Here is a 21,553-nt window from a genome sequence, read left to right as displayed (position 1 = left end):
TTCTAAACCTTTTATGTATGCTGTTGTCTGCTTATTATATTGTGTTCAAAATGTCCAATTACACATTGTAAAGCCTTCATTATGAATCTTCCTCAGAAAAAAAAAGAGGAGTACAGAAAGAGATATGAAGCTGAACAACTTTCGCCTGGGTTTTTGACTGAGCCTACAGCAAGACAGAGGGCTCTGAGTGTAGCTAGTATTATCACCAACACAATGGAAGGTAAGCACATTCCAGCTCGAACCATCAGCTGTTTTTTAATTACATGAATCTTTTCAAAACAAAAAAAAGGAAAAAAAAATCCAGTTAAGAAAAAACTCAGACTCCTCAGCAAAACTGTAAGTACTAAAAAGGTACTGTTTTATGTGCCAATTAATGACAGGAACTATAACCTGAAGTCTACTTACTGTGAGACAAGGCATAGTAGCAGAATGTACAGGATAACCTGAAAACATACCAACTGAATCAGATTGCAATCTGTAAATATACAAATTTAAAAGACTTGAAAGGTAAAACCTAGAAGTAACTACTAACTCATAATTATATATCACACTCATGAAAGACCACAACTGCTTTCAATTCAAGATCATTTATCCCATGAGGCAATTGTGGCAAGTATCTGACTATATTATTTTTTAACATTTTGGAAATAATCATTTTCCATTGTAGTCTGCCAGTTTTTTACTTACCTCACAGTAAGCAAAAAAACAAACAAACACCTACTGAATATGTGCTTAAATTATGGATTGGTAGATGGGCGTATATAAAACCATGAGTCTGAAGTGGATGCAAATTCAGTTTAGCTTTTTATTATAAGGCATTGTTATACAAATCGAAAAGGCGATTAAATATGAACAGTAAACTGGGAAAAAGTCAGGCAATCAACAAACAAGATCAGGTGTAATACATGATACAAAAACCAAGAAGCAAAAATACATTTGATAAACATTGAAAAAAACAAATTAACAACATGGATCAGAAAGGTTTGTTAAAATCAGACATGGTAATACTTTGCAACATGTAAGTGTGCCCGTCCAATATGCTGGCTATGAACAGTTATTATTAACATTACAAGATGCATATATTATGGAAATGAAGTCTTTCATTTGAAGTCTAAGAAATGTTTATAGGCTGTAGTGCATTCTGGGATATATCGCTTATTTTTTGCCAGGACCTGAGTTAACTTGACAACACAAGACAACATACAGTACACAGTACCCTGAATTACTGAGTAATACCCTGAAAACCATAAAGTGTTTGCAGTATAAATTATTAGAAAAATGATTTATTTATAAATATAAATATAGTTTCAAATAACAGAACAATAGTGGTAGAACATGTAAATGTGTGATTCACAAACTGATAACAATGACATACACTTATGTTACAGTTACACAACCATGTTATAACACTTATTGAGGGATGTTCTGTAGTTTTAAAATGCCACCAGCCCTCATGCCTCTACACTCTACAGTGCCTAAGAAAGAGGTTGCAGAAATCTGTTTCCTGCAATTATGTCTCAAGTTGCATTTTTCCTGTGTCTGAGACTTGTTTATTTAAGCCAGGGGTCTTCAACCTTAAACACTCAAAGAGCCATTTGGACCCGTTTCTCACAGAAAAAAAAACACAGGGAGCCACAAAACCCTTTTCACATCTAAAATAAAGATAACACTGCATAGTAGAGAAAAAACCGTAGTGTGTTGCATTTATGAAATCAATGAACTGCTCCTGAGTAAACGAACTTTCATTTCTGCAGACAAAAAAAAATATTTTGAACAGTTTGAACTAACCTTAAGAAAAAAGATGCTGGGTTGAAGGTTACTTTCAAATAAAATGTTCAATGTATAATTGAGTCCTCTTTGTATTCATGACCAAGGCTCTCAAATTTTGAAGACAGGCAAGCGTGATATCTCCAACACACACACCACCCCCACCTCCCGTTTTTTGTAGTTTTAACACATCTCATTGTATTGTTGGTTTATGGCATTAATTAAAAAAAAAAAGACAGTGGTACGGACTGATACATTTTGGGCGCTGCGGCATATTAACTATGTGATAGTCAAAAAGTTTTTCTACGTGAGAAATATGATGTGTAAAAATGCATGACTGTCACTCTCAATGCGTGACACTTGACAGCCCTGCATGACATCAAAACTTTAACTTGCCAGCTGCAGCAAACCAAAAATGCGTCTGCTTCTGTGTGTCGGATAAAAGCAGTCCATGCACCTTTGTTTAAATTTTAATAAAACTATTAAGCTAATATATTTGAAAAATCATTAGAATTTAATTGAACTTGGTTAATACTCATTTAAGCATCACAATATAAATCTTTTGCTTTATCTACCCCCACTAAAATTCATTCACTGTTTTGTTTCCATCTTTTTAATGTTGCAGAGCTGGAGGATTCGAGGCGGAAGTGCCATCCATGTTGGTATAAGTTTGCAAAAACATTTCTAATCTGGGATTGCTTTCCACTGTGGGTGAAAATAAAGAAACTAGTTAACTTGTTTGTTATGGACCCATTTGTGGATCTGTTCATCACCATCTGCATTGTAATTAATACCATATTCATGGCCATGGAGCATCACAACAAGGCTGATTATTTCGCGGTAGCCCTTAAAGTGGGAAACTATGTAAGAACAATTTTTATATTTTACATTACTTTCTACATTGAATGTACACTACTAGAAAGCCTTTATTAAGGGTTCTTTTAGTTGCTCCTCACACAGGAACTCATTTGTATAACCAGTCTGTATAATAAGTGTGGTTATACAAAACATAATGCTGTAAATGACCTAGCTACAGTCATAGGAAAAATAAAGTACACCCTTCACTTCAGTTTTTATACAGTATAAAACGGTCTAAATACCAACTGTGTGGTTGTCACCAAATTCCATAAAAAACAAAAACAAATAGCCTTTAGGTGATAAAACAATATTGAGAATCCTGGTAATGTACACCTTATAATTCAGACATTTACATTTACATTTAGCAGATGCCCTTATCCAGAGTGACTTACATTTTGTATCTCATTTTTTTATACAACTGAGCAATTGAGGGTTAAGGGCCTTGCTCAGCAATGGTGCCCAGCAGTGGCAGCTTGGTGGATGTAGGAATCGAACTCACAACCTTCCAATTGGTAGCCCAACACCTTAACCACTAGGCTTGGACACACTTGGAACCACTTTTATAAACAATGCCATATTCACTTCTGAAAGAAGGGACCTTTTCCTAACCAGCTTTCCTTGAAAGCCGTACTCATTCAGACTTTTTCAGATAGTGGACGGATATGACCATAAATATTTAATGTTTTATGGAGGCCTATAGGTCATGTTAAGTAGTTGTTTTTTTCTTCATATCTCAGAACGTTAAATGGTCTGACCTTAGAATCATTTTGTTTCACTCCTGAAAAGATTGGCAACTGTCTTGAAGGCTCTCCATTTATAACTACTGTAGTTCTTTCATTGGTGAATTTCAAATTGTATAGAGATGACCATATAACCCTTCCCAGACGGGTGAGCACCAACAATAGCTTTTTAGAAATTCAAATGGCACACGTTTTAAATAATCTTCTGAATTTTTTTTATCAACACCTGGCTGCTAATTACACTCTTAATGAGGAAGTGCCTGCTGATTTTTATTACATTTACTTTTTGTGGTAAAATGAATACATACTAAAATCTATTGTGCTTTGTTGTTGTTGTAACCTGAGGATCATTTGTTTGTTTTGGTAAGGACCACATAATTGTTATTTAGGACATATAAGTAATAACACTGAATTGAATAAGGGTGAACTTTCCATGATCACAGTTTTGCCTATCATCAGTATTATAGCACAATTTAGCCAAATGTATTATGAAATTAGAAATAGACACTGAAGAAGTAACATTCAATTTATAGCATTATGGGCAATTAGCTAGCAAGCTCATTCCTGTTAGATGTGCTTCTAGCAAAATTGGAATGCGTTCTTCTGTTTTTTTTTGTTTTTTTTTTCTGAAAGCTTTCATATTTTAACTCAGAAGTTATATTTCTGAAAATGTTGCTTGCCGAGTCTGCTGATGCCATGGCTAGTCCTACTGTAGAAAGTTTTGTACTGATTATGAATTGAAATTAACTGCACATTAACTGTACCACTTTATGTCCAGATTTTCACAGGGATCTTTACTGCTGAGATGATCTTCAAGATTATAGCACTGGATCCTTATAAATACTTCCAAGAAAGCTGGAATATATTTGATAGTGTCATTGTAACCCTGAGTATTGCAGAGCTTGGGTTGGAAAATGTACCTGGAATGTCTGTCCTTAGGTCATTCCGTTTGGTAAGGAAAGCTAATTGGAATTATTTATATTGAATAGAAACATACATTAAACCCACTATCACTTTTACTTGAAATGATTGTAAAGTGTGTAACCAGTTATTTTTTCATTCTAGCTTAGAGTCTTTAAGCTTGCCAAGTCTTGGCCAACTTTAAATATGCTGATCAAAATCATTCACAATTCAGTTGGCGCCCTCGGCAACCTGACGCTCGTCCTGGCCATTATTGTCTTCATCTTTGCCGTAGTAGGCATGCAGTTGTTTGGGAAGAGTTACACAAAACATTGTAACGTTACCGTAGAATGCAGCCTCCCTCGCTGGCACATGAGCGATTTCTTCCACTCCTTTCTGATAGTGTTCCGTGTGTTATGTGGCGAGTGGATAGAGACCATGTGGGACTGCATGAATGTAGCTGAGCAGAGCAAGTGCCTAACTGTCTTCCTCCTGGTGATGGTGATTGGAAACCTTGTGGTAGGCATATATTTACTTAATTTTTATTTCCAGCTAATTGTATATGTCTAGAAGCAAAAGGCATTATCTATAATACAGCAGCATTAATCGTTTATTTATTAGTACACCTTACAACATGATAATCTTATCTAAATTCTTTTAGGTTCTGAACCTCTTCCTGGCCTTGTTGCTTAGCTCTTTTAGTGCCGATAACCTGGCAGCCACAAACGATGACGGCGAAATGAATAACCTGCAGATTGCTATGGGGCGCATCCACAAGGGTGTCACGTTCACTAAAGCCAGTGTGCACAGCTTCTTTCAAAGCAGCTGCTTTAGAAGGAGACGGAATAAGGTAAAGGAGGAAGATGGCCTGAAAGATTGCAAGAAGCTGGCTGATATGTCAACTCATACCACAGTGGAGCTGATTAAAGAGCCACAGTGTGAGAAAGAGCCATTTGGTACCGACAGTGGATCTGAGAATTTCATCTTCGATCCCACCTTGTCTGTCTCTGTACCCATAGCCACTGCTGACTCTGACCCTGAGTGCAACATGGATGATTTAAGCAGTTACTCTTCTGACATAAATGAAGATAAAGAGGTATGGTGGCTGACTATATTACTTACTTACATATGTTAAGGCAATCAGATAAATAGTGTGTGCACTAAATAAGTATTTACATAAATTGTGTGCACAATGATTGCACAATGATGTCCATAGTCGTTATAGTTTGGTTTCGTATAACATACAGTAATATATTCATACACATATGCTTTCACTGTCTTACACCGAGGAGAAGGCCATAGCAGTTTGACATTTTAGGAGCAGGAACTCTGCCTCCAGATTAAATTAGATGCCATTTAAAGGTGAATGCATGCAAGACTGATGCTTGATGTTTTGGTCTCCTCTTGATGACATAGCCTTGATGACTGTTTTCTGCAACTCTGGGTGAATATTTACAGTCTATGTGCTTTAAACTCAAAATCAAGCATAACCTTTTTGATAAAAAGCCCAATAAGTTAATGTCATTAAGTTACACATTTTGGTATATGTTTAGCAGCTTAGTAAAAATCTGAGGATATTGCTATGGCTACTGTACACTGGAAAATGGACAAAAAAGTGAATTCTGAACTTTTTTATGGCTATAGGATACTTTAACACTGAAAACCAGATAGCGTTGTCTCAGCTGTCAAGACAACATGCAGTCTGTCAAGTTATCATATTAATTTTGTACATAAATGTCAGGCTTTGAAAAAGTTGCATGAAAATTGTGTGTCACAGCACAATGGATATAATACCAATTAATTCAGTTTCGAATAGTGTGTTCATGTCATGCTTGTGTATTGAATCTTTAAATACTCTTTTGGGGTGTGAACAGTACTTAAAATGGGTTTTTACATATGACAGAAATTACATGCAAAATAAGTACATGCAAATGGAAAATAGGGTGGTCCAGTTCAGGAAAGCTGGTAGCAGTCAAAACTATTTATAGTGGTAAATTTAAAAATTGTACAATATTAAGAGGTTTCCTGAATTACACATATGTAATACTAAAAAAAAGCTTTCTTCCTGCAGTAGAATCCAGAAGAGCATGCTGATATCTTTTTCTCATGATTACTACTCTTAACCTGGTTTTTTATTACAGCTCTCAGAGATGCTCTCAAGATTTCAGACAGGAGACTTGTAAGACTCATTTACTGAAACATACCATGCCTACCATATAGATTGCATTTACCACTCATGAGAAGGGATATACAGTATAGTCCCATGTTGTTTTTGTGTCTGAACTTCAATTTATTTGTTTTCCTGTCATATTTCCTGATATATGCAGGAAAATATGTTATCTCCATTATTCATTTTGTGTGTGTTTTTAAATTGAACTGTATATGTGTTGTTTCTGTGGGACAATCACATCTTGGATGAGCAGCATTGCTTATTTCATTGATGGATGTCTGTTCAACTGCTTTGACTTTTCTTGTTGTTCACGCAAATGTCACAGAATGCCCTTACTGATGACATCAAACCGAAGGAACGCGTTTTGCCTCATAATGTCAAAATTCATCAGTTAAAATCATTAAATGAGTGTCAAAACATGTTTGATGGCATTTCACATTCTCCATTTTGGAATGATGAAAGCAGAATTTGGTAATATTATAAGGAGATAAAATATGAAGCCAATAAACAATAGACTTTCTTTCAATGTTAATTTAATAGGCAGAGACTAAAAAGTGGCTTGCATAGGCTTGTGTCACCCTCCTTGAAAGTTTCCATATTTTTTAATGTGGAGTCCATTATACTGCAGTGGGTAAAAAAATCACAAATGTTTTTGTTGTGAAATACCTAAATTAGTTGCGGTGCAAACAGTTGCCATAAGAAGTCACATAATTACTTGCATGGGGTTAATTTGTGTACATTTAAAGTATCATGTGATCTCAGTATAAATACAACTGTACCTGGAAACATCAGGAACATCAAGAAGCTGTCAAAACAAGCTTGGGATGTGGTTCTGAAAAAAGTAGCAATCAGGGTTTAGTTATAAAAAAGATACCATTGAGCATTATTAAATCCATTATTTAAATGGAAAGAAAATGGCACAACTGTAACTGCCTAGAAGAGGCCATTAACAAAAAGTTGGTAGCAATAAGAAAGATGGAAGTAGTAGCATTAGGTTGTAAAATTACAAAATGTGGAAATGTTCAAGGAGGTTGATCACTTGCTTTTGAGAATTTGATAGTGGCCTGCTTACATCATGCCCAGGAGAACCTCATTTACTAGCTTTGGTAAAAGCAAAACGCTGCTGGCTGCTACGTTTTCCAAGTGGCACTAGTGGGTGGCCTTTTGCCCGCCCAAAGAACATTATTTGCTTAAAAAGAGACGCATATTAAAAAAATAGCTTAATTTTCACATTTTTTGTCTCTAGAGATAACTGACAAAAATAACGTGTCATTAATATTAATTTAGCATTAGCATAAAAACAACTCCCATGTCATAAAAAGTAAAACATATTTTTAGGTTTATATAAATGAAATTTTACAGTTGCTAATTTGTAGTCCTAAAAATGCATCTCTATAGAGGTGCTTTTGGAGGCCTAAAATTATATCATTATTACATGTGAAAAAGGAAAACATGTAATTATGGAGTCAGTTTATTTGTTCATGTGAAAACTGTCGCTAATGTAATGTTCATATTATTTGTGGATATCAAAGGTTTAAACCATGTTCTTAATGCATGCTTTTGAAAAGAAATGTTATCAGCTTTACCTACAGAATGTTCCTTATTGAAACCAAGGTTTTACGTACCTTTCCTAGTTAAACTGGTTTATTATTGAACACCTGTTAAAGGTATTCTAAGTTGCATTTGCATACTGAAACAGTCTGTGGGTACATTTGATTGCATTTGCATGCCTTTGGAATGTCAAAAACAGTCATGGGCTGAACTTGGCCTCATGATGGTCGCTAGCCAATGTCTTGCCTCAGCTGGTGGATTTTGAGGCACCGTGTGTCTGTCCTTTCCTCTGTGATGCCACAACAATTGGCTCCATCCAAGATGTTGTCATGGAGATGTGCTGTATGTGTTACTCTTGCAGAAACTGTCAGACTGTATGAGCTCTTCAGAGGGCAGCACAGTGGACCTTCAACCCCTGAAGGAGAGAAGAGAATCACTTGACTTTGAGCTTGAATTACCTGCGGATGATCCAGAAGCCTGTTTTACACAAGGTGAGAGAATCACTGCAGGGACAAACTATGGAAGTTTTTTCAACCCTCAGCTGCCCTGTTTTTATGAGCCACTTTCCACTGAAGTCTGACAAGCATCATGTCATGTCTTCTGCTGTTGTAGCACGTCTGCCTCAAGGTTCAATATGAAGTGTTTTCTGGGATGCTTTTCTGCTCATCACAGTTATAAAGAGTAGTTATTTGAGCTATTGTAGCCTTTCTGTCAGCTTGAAGCATTATGACCACTCATCAGTGAGCATTTCCACATAGAACCGCATTAGAACTGTTGCTCACTGAATGTTTTTTTTCCGGGCCATTCTACATAAACTGTAGTAGTTGTTGTGTGTGAAAATCCCAGAAGATCAGTAGTTTCTGACATATTCATACTATCCCATTTGGTGCAAACTGCCATGTCACAGTCAAAGCCAAATTTACCCCCTTGGAGGTTTGAAGTGATTATTAACTGAAACTCTTTACTGTACCTGCATTTGTGTGATTTTATGTATTGTATTTTTGCCACATGATTAGTTGACTGTATTAAATATAAGATATTTATAAGACATTTTCAATGTTCTGTATATATTAACTTGCCAGTTCATTAGGTATAACTAACTTGCAGATACACTCACTGTTTACAATTGTTGCCTAGTACATCTGCTAAAATTATAAGCCCCTTATTACCCTAATCATTGCTTGATGAAGGAATATAACCTCTGAAACACAAGGGCTAGAAGACAATTAGACATCTGTGTTCATCTGTACAGATAGCTGTAAAGCTGTGTTAACTAATAATACACAATAATTACACACCAGTAATGTTGCTGTACTTCATACAATCATAACACCACCACACACTCTGTCAGTGTCACTGAGAATGATCCACCCTTTAGGGATGCACTGATATTGATTTTGTTCAGAGCATGAGTGCATATTATTTGGTCAGTGTGGATACTGATATTAAAATTAGTAACCTGAAATAATATTAACACTTTTTACAGTTACACCTTTGGAATAGAAATCGACTTATCATGCATTTTCAATCAGTATAAAAAAATTATTTCTTTTATCACCGCAAGTCTGACAAAAATTAAGTCAAGTCAAGTTAAGTAAACTCTTGGCTTTCAGTGTGAGAGAGTTTTACCTCTGAACAAATAACCTTACAGAGAATTTAAGTGGTTGAATATAATGCCTTCAAATGTTAGATGCTTAGATGACCAAGCACTTGGGTCAACTCAGAGAGCAGAAATGAGCTTGATATCATTTTGAAGATATAAATAATTGTCTCAAAAATTTTTACTAATGTACATTTCTATGAATATATGGCTTCTAGTAGGCTAGGTAAAAAGAGAGAAATACTTTCATATTTATCATTAAACACCACTGTGGACAAAGAAATACAATGCTGAACCCTAGACAGGCGCAAATTCCATTTTTGGTTTCTGGTAAAAAGAGTTAAGCAATCAGTGGCATAATATTTATCTCTTTTTATGCTGGTTACTGCCATTTTCTGCTAGTAATGAAGCTACTGTAGTAATGAACTGTTAATGATGTTTTTTTTAAAGATATAAATGGTGTTTAAACACCATCTTAGGGTATGATAGAGGCCAGCCTGAGTGCACACAGCAGTATTAGCAAGAGTGCTCATTAAAAATAAGTGAAAGGTACAACGGATTGCACACCGACCTGCAAGTCAAAAGCTGGCGATTGAGTAGAATGGAAATGCACAAGTCTTCAGTGTTCATCGCTTGCAGTGCTTTCACCTATGACATTTTCTTTGCATGCTTGCTTCACTATAGTACCCTTGAATATAAATATGTTTTTGTACAGTATGTGCACAATTATCTGCTCATTTTAAAATGACCCAGCTCGCTGATACTGCTCTGCATGTTCAGGTTGGCTGCTGTTATTCAAGATTAAACAAAATATGATGTTAGAATTAATTAAGTTTCAGTTCCTCAGTTTTTTCTATTTATTTTGTTGGTTTGATCTACTGATTAATCCACACACCCTTCGCATATGTAAGCACACCAACACGCTTTTCCAAAACCAGGTAGACATAATTAGTAGTGTGCCAGCTAAGCTGCTAACTAGCTAGCTCAAATTCACTGAGGAAGGTAGATACCTAGACTATAAAAAATTCATATCTTCATACATCCGGGTGGGAATCGCACTCTGTTCAATAAACCCCCAATGAAGCTGTGTGTCCCAGTGGGGACCAAAATCACATTTCCTTTCATTGGGGAACATTAATCTGTGCTCCCATTACATTTATCTGTGTCAATTTGTTAAATTTTGTGATTTTCATGCAGGCTGATTTGTCTTCTGAAAACAGTTTGCATTAAATAAACAAACAAAATTATATGAGTGAGATATTTGATAATCTGGCATGGTAAAAATGTAATTACACCAAGAGTGATGAACCAATATAGACACATTTCTGTATTTGATCTAGAAGCACAGTTTGCACTTTCCATTATTCATTGTGAAATATGTCCAGATTCTTTTTGTCCAGGTTATTATTGCATATTGTCTTTTTATTACTACAAGAGCATGCACTAGATTTTTGTCAAATAGTATCACATATCAGATGTTGGTATAGGAGTTTTTACGAGTAAAATGCATTGTATCAGACTGATATCCGATATCAGTATCAGCAGGGGTTCTATGCTGGGCTCTTTCCATGGATATATGGTGTATAGTGGGAGGGGAAAAATAACAGAATATTGTAGTCGACAATTTTTTCATACTTGCAAAATAAGCATATATTGTAGATATATGAACCTGTATTAATAAACAAAATAGACATATATGTATGTATATAAAAATTTCATAAATCCCCTGTCTAAGGTTCTCTTTTCCCCAGGCTGTGTGAACAGGTTTCCTTGTTGCCAGGTGAATGTGGAAAAAGGCAAATGGAAGACATGGTGGACCCTCAGGCACACTAGTTACAGGATAGTGGAGCATAACTGGTTTGAGTCATTCATCATCTTTATGATCCTGCTGAGCAGTGCCGCACTGGTGAGGAGTTGTATGCTTTTATCAGTGAAGAATATATGCAGATGGTCATTACAGTGTTAATACGGCACTGAAAGGAACAATAAGATTTTTATTTACGGTAATGCGTTGCAATGTAATGCCATTTTTGGATATATTTTAGGCCTTTGAAGACATACACATTGAGAAAAGGAAGAATGTAAAGACTGTTTTGGAATATGCAGATAAAGTGTTTACCTACATCTTCATATTGGAGATGCTTCTGAAATGGCTGGCATATGGATTTGCGAAATATTTCACCAATGCCTGGTGCTGGCTTGACTTCCTGATAGTGGGCGTATGTACTAATTTTGACAATTTACAAACAGTTTGTGTAAATTATTGATGCTGATTTGATCGATGTTCATTACTTACTGCAATTATTGAAAATTTTTATTTTTGCCTATGTATTTTGTGTGTTTATTTGTATGTCAGTGTGATGAGTGCAACTGCATTTGATGTGTATCTGTGCATGATCCTGTTTGAAAGGGATTTAGTGAGTGAATGGATTGCCCATTTGTGGGTCTTAGAGCACTAATCAAGGGTCTAAACTGATGGAAGGAAAGAGAAACAAGATGAGACAGATGAGAGAAGTGGCTTCTGGTTACATCATTTATATTTACCATTGTGCATGTGTGTGTCTGTGGATGTTTGTGTCTGTATATGTGTGTAGGTCTCTCTGGTCAGCCTAGTGGCCAGCGCTCTCAATTATTCAGAGCTTTCTGCCATCAAATCTCTGCGTACGCTTCGAGCCCTGAGACCTCTTCGCGCTCTATCACGCTTTGAAGGCATGAGGGTAAGAGGTGCATCCATTATTGTCCAGTTTAAATGGCAATGAAACTGAAAAAAAAGCATAATAATTTTCTTTAATTACAATAATCAGAAGCTCTTTAATAGCCTGTATGATTTAGCTAAATGAATTAGATTTTTTTATGGACAGTAATTTGCAGTATTGAATTGGGATATGAAAGTGTAGTTAGTAATTTTGATGATTGCCACTGGGGTGTGAGCAGCAGGTGTATATTAGGTGCTGTGTACTAGTTCCACATTTCAATAATCGAATGGCTTCTGGAAAGTAATGTGTGATGTACAAGTGGCATTTGCTTTGTATTGCCTACTAGGTGGCAGAAGAGCAGAAAGGAGCCACAGTGGATATTGTTTGCACAGATCCTTGGGGATTTTCATGTTTAGCTCTTGAGGATTACAGACTCCTGAAACAGGGGAGCCTGTGATTGATAATCCTTTTAGTCGAGCGAGTGTAGTCTGGATTGGAGAGAGCAGAAGCGAATGGGAATCAGTCAAATATAATCTGTATACAAGTTGGTCAGACAGAACTGATTGCTGATAGGTGATGGTGCTGACAAATAGAAGAATAGTGGATCTGATACCTGCTAAAGCATTAAGCTTAGTAAGTGTGTATAATGGATGTAAGCCAAAAAATGCAAAACTGTATCAATGTGCAATGCATTTTTAATAGTAAGTATTATACATCCATCATTAGTAACTGCCTGGACATGACAGATACAAACCAACTGCATAAGCAGGATTACAAAAATCAATCCCAGCATTTATAGATGGGACCATTACAAACTCAAATGATGTAGTTTGAGAGGTTGAGAAACTTTCAGAGCCACTTCTAAATATGTTTTTTTTTCCAGCATGTTACATTATTTCTGGTCATAATATTAGGGTTCACAGTCTGGTTTTAGCCACTTCTATAAAGGAAAACTAAACACCATTTTTGGAGAACTAAACACACACAGGTACCGAGATAGATAGCAACATTGCATTACACCCTTAGCGTGTGTATGACCAGTGCAGGCTACATTGACTCTGTACAGATTCTCTTCTTGCCTCCTTTTCTGGGTTTTCAAGCCAAATGTGTTTCAGAACATTAGATTTAGTCTCCATTATCCTGTAAGGAAGGATTAGTGAGCTGCACAAGAGTTGCCCATATTAATTTGTTGGCTGTAATTTGAGCTCTAATGTAAGTAAAAATGGTGACAAAAAGGCATTAGTCAGTTCTGGACTTTACCTTCGTGTGGTGCTATGTTTGGTCTTTCTAATGATTCTACTGCACAACAATGAGGAACTGCTAAATATGCACCTGCACATAACAGTAGGGGGATCATGGGGAGCTTGAAAGAGCTAGAATTGAAAAAACATTTGTGTATTATAGTCTGGTTGCATAGCTTTCCTCAAGTGGTAACTAGCAAACTGCACAATTAACCTTTGATCACTTTGCTGGACCTTTTCTGCTATTTTTGAAATCTAATGACTTTAATCTGTACTGTATGTATAACTTTCTAAATTGTTTTCATACACAGGTATGTGTTTAATTTGTAGTGTTAGAGAGAATGTGCTGAGACAAAAGCAATTGCAGTTAGTATTTATTGAAAGACTGGTAGAAACAGTTGATCAGCAAACCATATGAACTAGAGTAAGACAAACATGAAAACAGGAAACAATAAGGATCACAACCAGAATAACAGTCACAGAATCAAAGGCTTGATAAGTTCTGATGCATGTAACCTGAGCATTACTTCACAGTAAAGAAGTGTACAAATGTTATTTACAAAGGGTGTGCATGATTGAAAACAGGGGAGTGCAATCAGGAATCTAGTGACTGACAATGTGTCCGAGATTGTGAGTTATGGGAAGTGTAGCCCGAGGTGGCCATGTCTGTAGGCCATGGTGCACTTGAGGAAATTAAGTTCACTATCGGAATTAAACCGACTCTTAAAAAGAGGTTTGTTTGTTTGATATTTGCAATAAGCTAATGTTCATGATATGATGATTCCTCAGTGAGGTTTCTATATATAATAGTGTAAAAGAAAAATAATTATTTTCCTCACTTCACTTTGTGTTCCCTGCTGCAGCCATGGATTTAGCTTGAATTAATTAAATTATTAAAAGATAAGGAAAAAGTATTGGTATGAATATAAATCTTGCTAAATAAAATGAACTTAAATTAGCATTTTCTATGTGTAACAATCTTGTATTCCAATGGTTTACTGCTCTCCAATAGGTGGTGGTCAACGCTCTTTTTGGTGCCATTCCCTCCATCGTGAATGTACTGCTTGTCTGTCTCATCTTCTGGCTCATCTTTAGCATCATGGGTGTCAACTTGTTTGCTGGAAAGTTTTATGAATGTGTAAATGTAACTGATGGTACTCGCATGACTACGAACGTGGTCATGAACATAACCGATTGTGATCAGCTGGGCAACAGTACCCGGTGGAAAAATTTAAAGATTACCTTTGATAATGTTGGAGCAGGATATCTGGCTTTGCTGCAAGTAGTAAGTAATACAGTTGTCCTTAGATAAAGAACAGAGTAATACTTAAATATATAAACTGCTCTACAATTGAAATGTGTTTCTTTTAATCTGTTTCAATCTGTGTTCTCTCAGGCTACTTTCAAAGGCTGGATGGATATTATGTATGCTGCAGTTGACAACCGTGGTGTAAGTTTATGCTTTAAAAATAATTATTTTTTCTCCTAAGTGGTGCATCAACAAAGGTTGTGCTTTTTGGATGAGGAAGAGGGTTGTGAGAACACATGTATGTGTGTTGTCCTGTGACACAGAATGTGCAGCAGTTTGAAAAGATGCAGTGGCTACTGCCATGTGTCTCTGAAGAAGCACATCCTAGCCTTAGCTCTCTCCAATTTTTAGCTGTCATGTTATAAGGGAAAGCTGCCTGTTGGGTAGGAATTGGCTGAAATGATAAAATTGGGCAGAAAATGGGGAAAAAGTTGTACCATAAGCATTTAGCACTTCTATAGTTCTTGAGAGTCTATAATGCCATATTGTTGACATTTAATGCTCGTTGTAACTATGTAGGTGGATCAACAGCCTCAGTATGAAGCAAGTCTGTTGTACTACATCTACTTTGTAGTCTTCATCATATTTGGCTCCTTCTTCACATTGAACCTTTTTATTGGCGTCATTATTGACAACTTTAATCAGCAGAAGAAAAAGATAAGTATCTATTTTGCTTAGTGCTAATGTATATGTGTATAAAATTATATTTATTTGTATAAATTGACAAGGAAAAAGAAAGAACACCCTGCTTCAATTCTATGATTTAGTTATCAGAGCATAAATAACAAGTGTGTGGCCTTTACCAACTTCTATAAATAGATAAGCTTTGTTGACTACAAAAAGGCACAACAGATTTCAGTATGCAGTGTTTTTCCAAAGAGTAAACCAATATTCAGAAACCAGGTGGCAATAAATAAGTACACTTGATTATTCAGGGTAAAGTCTCTCACATTATTTTGCATCTTCTTTGCAACATTGCTTTTGGTCAGTAAAGTTTGAGGACTATCATTATTCATACACAGCTCTCTGATGATTCTACCGCATCATATCAGTGGGGTCGTGGTCTGGACTTTGACTTGGCAATTTCAATACCTTGATTTATTTCTTCTTTAGCCGTTGAAATGTTTAGTTGTGTTGATGTTTTGTTGGTGTGTTTGGGATCATTGTTCTGTTGCATGATGCAATGTCAGCCCAGCTTAATCTGCTGGGCTTTGTTAGCCTGCTTTTATAGAGGTAGGCAAACTTCTTGATTTAAATAATCTTTGCATTTTTTTGTAACCCATGGCTTATGATTCTTCTCTTAATGACTGTAGAAGTAGGAAGGGTGTACATTTTAGCATCTGGTTTCAAAATTTTCATTTACATTTTAGGTAAAATGACAGCTGTTGTCACTTAAGGGTTATTTGTTTGTTTATTGAGGATGGTGATAACCACACACTGTTAATTAGGCACTGTAAAACTAGAAACGAAGAAGTGTGTCCTTTTTCCCCCATGACTGTTGATTGGTGCATGATTGGTACATGAATTTGTTATATTAATACAGTAAATACCTGTGTAGTATTTTGCCATATGTTTGCTTGAATGGAAAATCGAGTGCCAGTGTACCAGGACAAGCTCTCTGATTTTTCAGTTTAAGTTGGAAATGTAACTTTGCACTGCCTAATTACTTTGGAGGTCAGGACATTTTTATGACAGAGGAACAGAAGAAATATTACAACGCTATGAAGAAACTTGGTTCGAAGAAACCACAAAAACCAATTCCCCGGCCAACAGTAAGACATTCCACTGATATATACTACCTGTCAAATGTTTGGACAAACTGGGTCATATCAGGGTTTTATTTTTACTATTTTGTAGTAATAATGAAAAATGATATAGAATTTTCATGGAATAACTATATCACATATGGTATAATGCAGTAACCAAGAAAAATGAAATGAATTTATATTTTACTATTTGATATTGTAAATAACAGTATTTCTTAGCACCTCTTGGAATCTTCTCAACCAGCTTCATAATGGAACTTGATCCATGATTTTTTTGTAAAACTAGCCAAATTTGCCTACTGTAGCTGTTCACTGCGTCCTATAATTTCTGAACTAAACGTTCTTGCTTAAGAAAAACTATAGAATTGTAAGCAATTGTTACTTGTTTTAAAATAAAATAATGCTTTTTAAAATAACAGAATTAAATACATACATGGGCATAATTGTTATTCAAATTCATTAATAATAATAATCAATAATTTTATTCATTAATTAATTTAAAATGATTTTAATATTATTCATTAATTTTGTCATGTACACGATCATACACAGTATGCCATGTAGTGAAATGATTTTTATTACTGTATGTGTAAAAGAAAAAAGAGAAATTCAAGATCAAATTAGAATTTATAAGTAAAATAATATAAAATAAAAATAGAGTAATAATGAAACAAAATGCTCTAAAATGGAACTATTACTATTTATGTTTGTCTTTCAACCACCTTAAGCTTTTGTTTTTGTTTTCTTAGAACAAGCTCCAGGCTTTTCTTTTTGACATTGTTACAAATCAAGCTTTCGACATCTTCATTATGGTACTTATATGCCTAAATATGCTCACTATGATGGTGGAGTCAGAAACTCAGACAGAAGACACACGCACGCATCTGAAGAATATCAACATGGTGTTTGTGGTAATCTTCACAATGGAATGTTTACTAAAGATGATTGCACTTCGACACTACTTTTTCACTCTTGGCTGGAACATCTTTGACTTTGTAGTGGTCATTCTCTCGATAGTTGGTAAGACCTGGTAGTTTGTATGTGATCATAAATTGTATTTTATTTTGCAGAGATACCATGCAATGTACTCATAATGTCCCTCCTTTTTTTGACAGGCACGTTTGTCTCTGAAATCATTAAGTACCTGTTTTCTCCAACCTTGATCCGTGTTGTTCGACTTGCTCGGATTGGCCGTATTTTGCGCCTCATCAAAAGTGCCAAGGGAATACGTACCCTTTTGTTTGCTTTAATGATGTCTCTCCCAGCCCTATTCAACATCGGACTTCTTCTCTTCTTAGTCATGTTTATCTACGCAATTGTTGCCATGTCACAATTTGCCTATGTCAAGAAGGAGGCTGGAATAGATGACATGTTTAACTTTGAGACTTTCGGCAACAGCATGTTATGTTTGTTTCAGATCACTACCTCTGCAGGGTGGGATGGACTCCTGTCACCCATACTTAACAAGCCTCCTGATTGCGATCCAAATAAGGAACACCCTGGCAGCCAATATAAAGGTGACTGTGGCAACCCAGCTATTGGTATCATTTTCTTTGTGAGCTACATTATTATATGCTTCTTGATCGTGGTGAATATGTACATAGCTGTGATCCTTGAAAACTTCAGTGTGGCCACAGAGGAGAGTGCTGAGCCATTAAGTGAGGATGACTTTGAAATGTTCTATGAGGTGTGGGAAAAATTCGATCCTGACGCTACACAGTTCATAGAATACAAACAGTTGTCTGACTTTGCCGATACTCTTGACCCACCTCTGCGTATACCTAAGCCCAATAGGATCCAGCTAATTCACATGGACTTGCCAATAGTAAGCGGGGAGCGTATCCACTGCTTGGACATCTTGTTTGCATTTACAAAGCGTGTCCTGGGAGAAAGTGGTGATATGGATATTCTTCGTGGGCAGATGGAGGATCGTTTCATGGCTTCTAACCCTTCTAAGGAGTCTTATGAGCCCATCACTACAACTCTACGCCACAAGCATGAGTTCATGTCAGCTATCATCATTCAGCGGGCCTTCAGGATGCATCTTAGGAGACAGAATGTAAAAATGGACTCAGAACCATACAAAGAAGCTGTACAGGAGAATGGAATGGTTTCAAACAAGTGTAACAACCACTCTGCTTCAGACAAATCCGAAACATCATCCTCTACAATTGTCCCACCATCATATGCCAGTGTAACACAATCTGGTAAGAACAAATATGAGAAAGACAAGAGGGAAAAGGAAATAAAAGGAAAAGATAACATTGAGCGGTAAAAGTGACAGGATGAAGGATGAAAAAAGCAAAACAACAACAATATTTAGGAGTTGTTTTTAACAATATTATTATTTTTTTATTTTAATCATCTCCATGGATCAAATATACATTTTTCCTAAGTGTAGTTATACAGTATATGCCATAGTGGCATCATTTGCTATTATCTTATTGAACGTACAATCTTCTTTAATAGTATCTTTTATTATGCTGTTTTGAAGAAATTTTACTTACTGTACTTACTTTAGTGCCAGCCATCTTCTGATGCATTCTGATACCATCCAGCGTTTTTTTCTGTCATGCTTCCTTCTCTTGGTGCTTTTGTTGTATATTACCGCTGGTTTTTAAACCTTGTCGGAAATTGAATGGAGGCTTAATTTCGTAGCTTTTCTGAAGTCATTTGGTTTGATCAACAGCACTTCCCATTATGGATGCAGATATTATTGTCCTTGTTCGATTAAGCCATGTACTTTATGTAATCGTTCGGCTGTAAGACAACAACCATGCTTCCATTCTATGCCTTTTAATCATGCAGAGATTTTAAAACATGGATATTGCTAGAACTCATAAATCTGTTTGAGCTCCAGTGAATCACTTTGTTTACAACGGACAATTCAGGGAATTTTATCATTTGAAGAAGTTGATGAAACCTTTTTCATGCTTGCTTATCAGCAGAGAAAATGAGCCATGTTATGTTGGACTCTAGAGAGATGGGATTGAAATAAAGCCTCTCAAATGCTACATAAACCAGAAGTAACCAGTTCCTCATGAAATCCTCAGGGAATTGGTGATACTTATGCAGGATTTATCCTCCAACATCAACCAAAGAGGGACCTGTGTGCTGCAGCAAATGAGAAAATGTATGTACGTAAATGTGCCTATGAATGTACTAAAAAATTGAATGTGTATGAGCGAGAGCATATACAATACATAAACTGGCAGAATCAGCCATAACCAGCTGTAACTACTGTACACTGTTTAATTTAGCAAGTATATAAATCTTGTCTTATTAACACTGTTTGATTACATTAGTGTAGATCGTGCATTTCAACATAGTCTGTCTGAAAGTTTCAAATGTTTTGCTATGCATCCTGGGTATTTATTTTCTTTTACATTCAAGCTGTGCCACAGATTTGATCCTGCCAGAAATTTGACCATACTAGCTTTCAAAGATTTATTTAATTATATTCATGGAACACAAACTTGTATTATTGTCATTTCCAGGAATAATATTAGCTTATAATATTAGCTTATAATAATAATATTATAAACATATCCAAATATTTTGGTGGAATAAAGCTATAAAGATGAGAAAATAGTCCATATCCCATAGACATCTATGCTAAAGGAAGTGTTGTTTCACATTCAGTATTTCAGGATGGCTCTACGCCTCACAGGTGCCTGTTAACCATGTTAGAAAGCCATTAGTACAGTATATGTGCCTATTTGCATCATGAGCATACAGTACAAAATAAATTCTTTAATAAACAGATGACTCTTAGGTCTTACCTTTAAACCAATCTATTGCACATTAAAGCCATTCAACAATTCAATTCAGAAGAAGTAACTTAAACTTTATTGCGCAAGTTTCTTGTAGTCTTGATTAAAAACAGATATATGTAGAAATATGAATTGTCTAGCATATTTTATATGTTTGAAAATAGAAAAAAAATGTCTAATAAAATATATTCTGTGTCTAGTCAGCTGGATGTTGGGAAGAATTAACGAGTTGAATTTATTTCCTTAATAAGCCTATATTGCATTACTGAAATATTCTGTATATCACTTTGCGTTTATACACTGTGTGTGCGTGTGTGTTTGTGTGTCAGAGTGTGTCTGTGTGTCTGTTGTTTGTAAAGAGGTTTGAGATAAGAAATACACCATGCACACTTTGGTTGCACTTTTTTAGTTTAATTACCTCCCTCTAAAGACTGCACTCTAAATTGCTGTACTGTGTATTTGAATCTTATTTGTACTTTGAAGAGGTGTCTTTAGGAACTGAGCATGCTCCATGTGCATTGACTAATATTATCTATGACTGAAATAGAGAATATCTTTGGTTGATTCTGTCTGTGCCTGGAATTGTGTGTCCTACATTCAAACAATCCTTGCATTTGTTTACATTATGTTCATGGAATTTTCTCATGTCCATTTCTATTCTGCTTTGAATCAACTACTTATCCTTAAAGACTTGTTATATATGTCTCACATAAACACTGTTATGATCCTGTTCTGTGAGTGTGTTATACAGTGAAATATACATTTATATGAAATGAATGTTTTGATTACATAAGCACAGGTAATAGATGACATTTTATACATACATTAAGCTTGTAATCTATTATACTGCATGCCAGATACTGCCATGAGTCTGATTAAGGAAGCCAAAAGAATAAAAATGTCATGTAAATTGGGAAATTGTGTTCAATTGTTGTTTTTTCATTCACATCATTTAAAACGGTATAATTCTCTAATGTAATTGTAGTAGAACTTTACACTAATTTATTACGTTAGTAAGACAGTAATGAATATCCAGTAACCAGTAACATAAAGGCCATAGAAAGATGACACTGTTATGCATAATTGTGTCCTTGTTTTAGTTGTTTTGGTGTTCCTCTTAACATGTGTTTAAATCTATGGACCAGCTACAATTTGTTTTTGACATGAGATATAAAGACTAAT

The 21,553-nt window shown here is 35.6% G+C and overlaps 1 protein-coding gene across 1 annotated transcript in view; it reads left to right on the top strand.

Annotated features, from left to right (window-relative positions):
* scn1laa (sodium channel, voltage-gated, type I-like, alpha) overlaps positions 1–21,289 on the top strand; it is a 38,570-nt gene extending 17,281 nt beyond the window's left edge. Inside the window, exons 13-27 of the mRNA XM_047815433.1 lie at positions 97–220; positions 2,393–2,631; positions 4,144–4,317; positions 4,431–4,784; positions 4,927–5,361; positions 8,348–8,477; positions 11,338–11,492; positions 11,632–11,805; positions 12,181–12,303; positions 14,536–14,808; positions 14,920–14,973; positions 15,352–15,489; positions 16,500–16,604; positions 17,348–17,618; positions 17,714–21,289. Of these exons, the coding sequence (XP_047671389.1) occupies positions 97–220; positions 2,393–2,631; positions 4,144–4,317; positions 4,431–4,784; positions 4,927–5,361; positions 8,348–8,477; positions 11,338–11,492; positions 11,632–11,805; positions 12,181–12,303; positions 14,536–14,808; positions 14,920–14,973; positions 15,352–15,489; positions 16,500–16,604; positions 17,348–17,618; positions 17,714–18,873 (3,909 nt within the window). The 3' untranslated portion in view covers positions 18,874–21,289. The remainder of the gene's footprint in view (positions 1–96; positions 221–2,392; positions 2,632–4,143; positions 4,318–4,430; positions 4,785–4,926; positions 5,362–8,347; positions 8,478–11,337; positions 11,493–11,631; positions 11,806–12,180; positions 12,304–14,535; positions 14,809–14,919; positions 14,974–15,351; positions 15,490–16,499; positions 16,605–17,347; positions 17,619–17,713) is intronic.
* The last annotated feature ends 264 nt before the right edge of the window (positions 21,290–21,553 follow it).

The sequence above is a fragment of the Tachysurus fulvidraco genome, chromosome 6 (genome assembly GCF_022655615.1).
Source record: "Tachysurus fulvidraco isolate hzauxx_2018 chromosome 6, HZAU_PFXX_2.0, whole genome shotgun sequence".
Taxonomy (NCBI): Eukaryota; Metazoa; Chordata; class Actinopteri; order Siluriformes; family Bagridae; genus Tachysurus; species Tachysurus fulvidraco.
The sequence above is the reverse complement of the archived record's forward strand: the minus strand, read 5'-3'. Positions and strand labels throughout refer to the sequence as shown.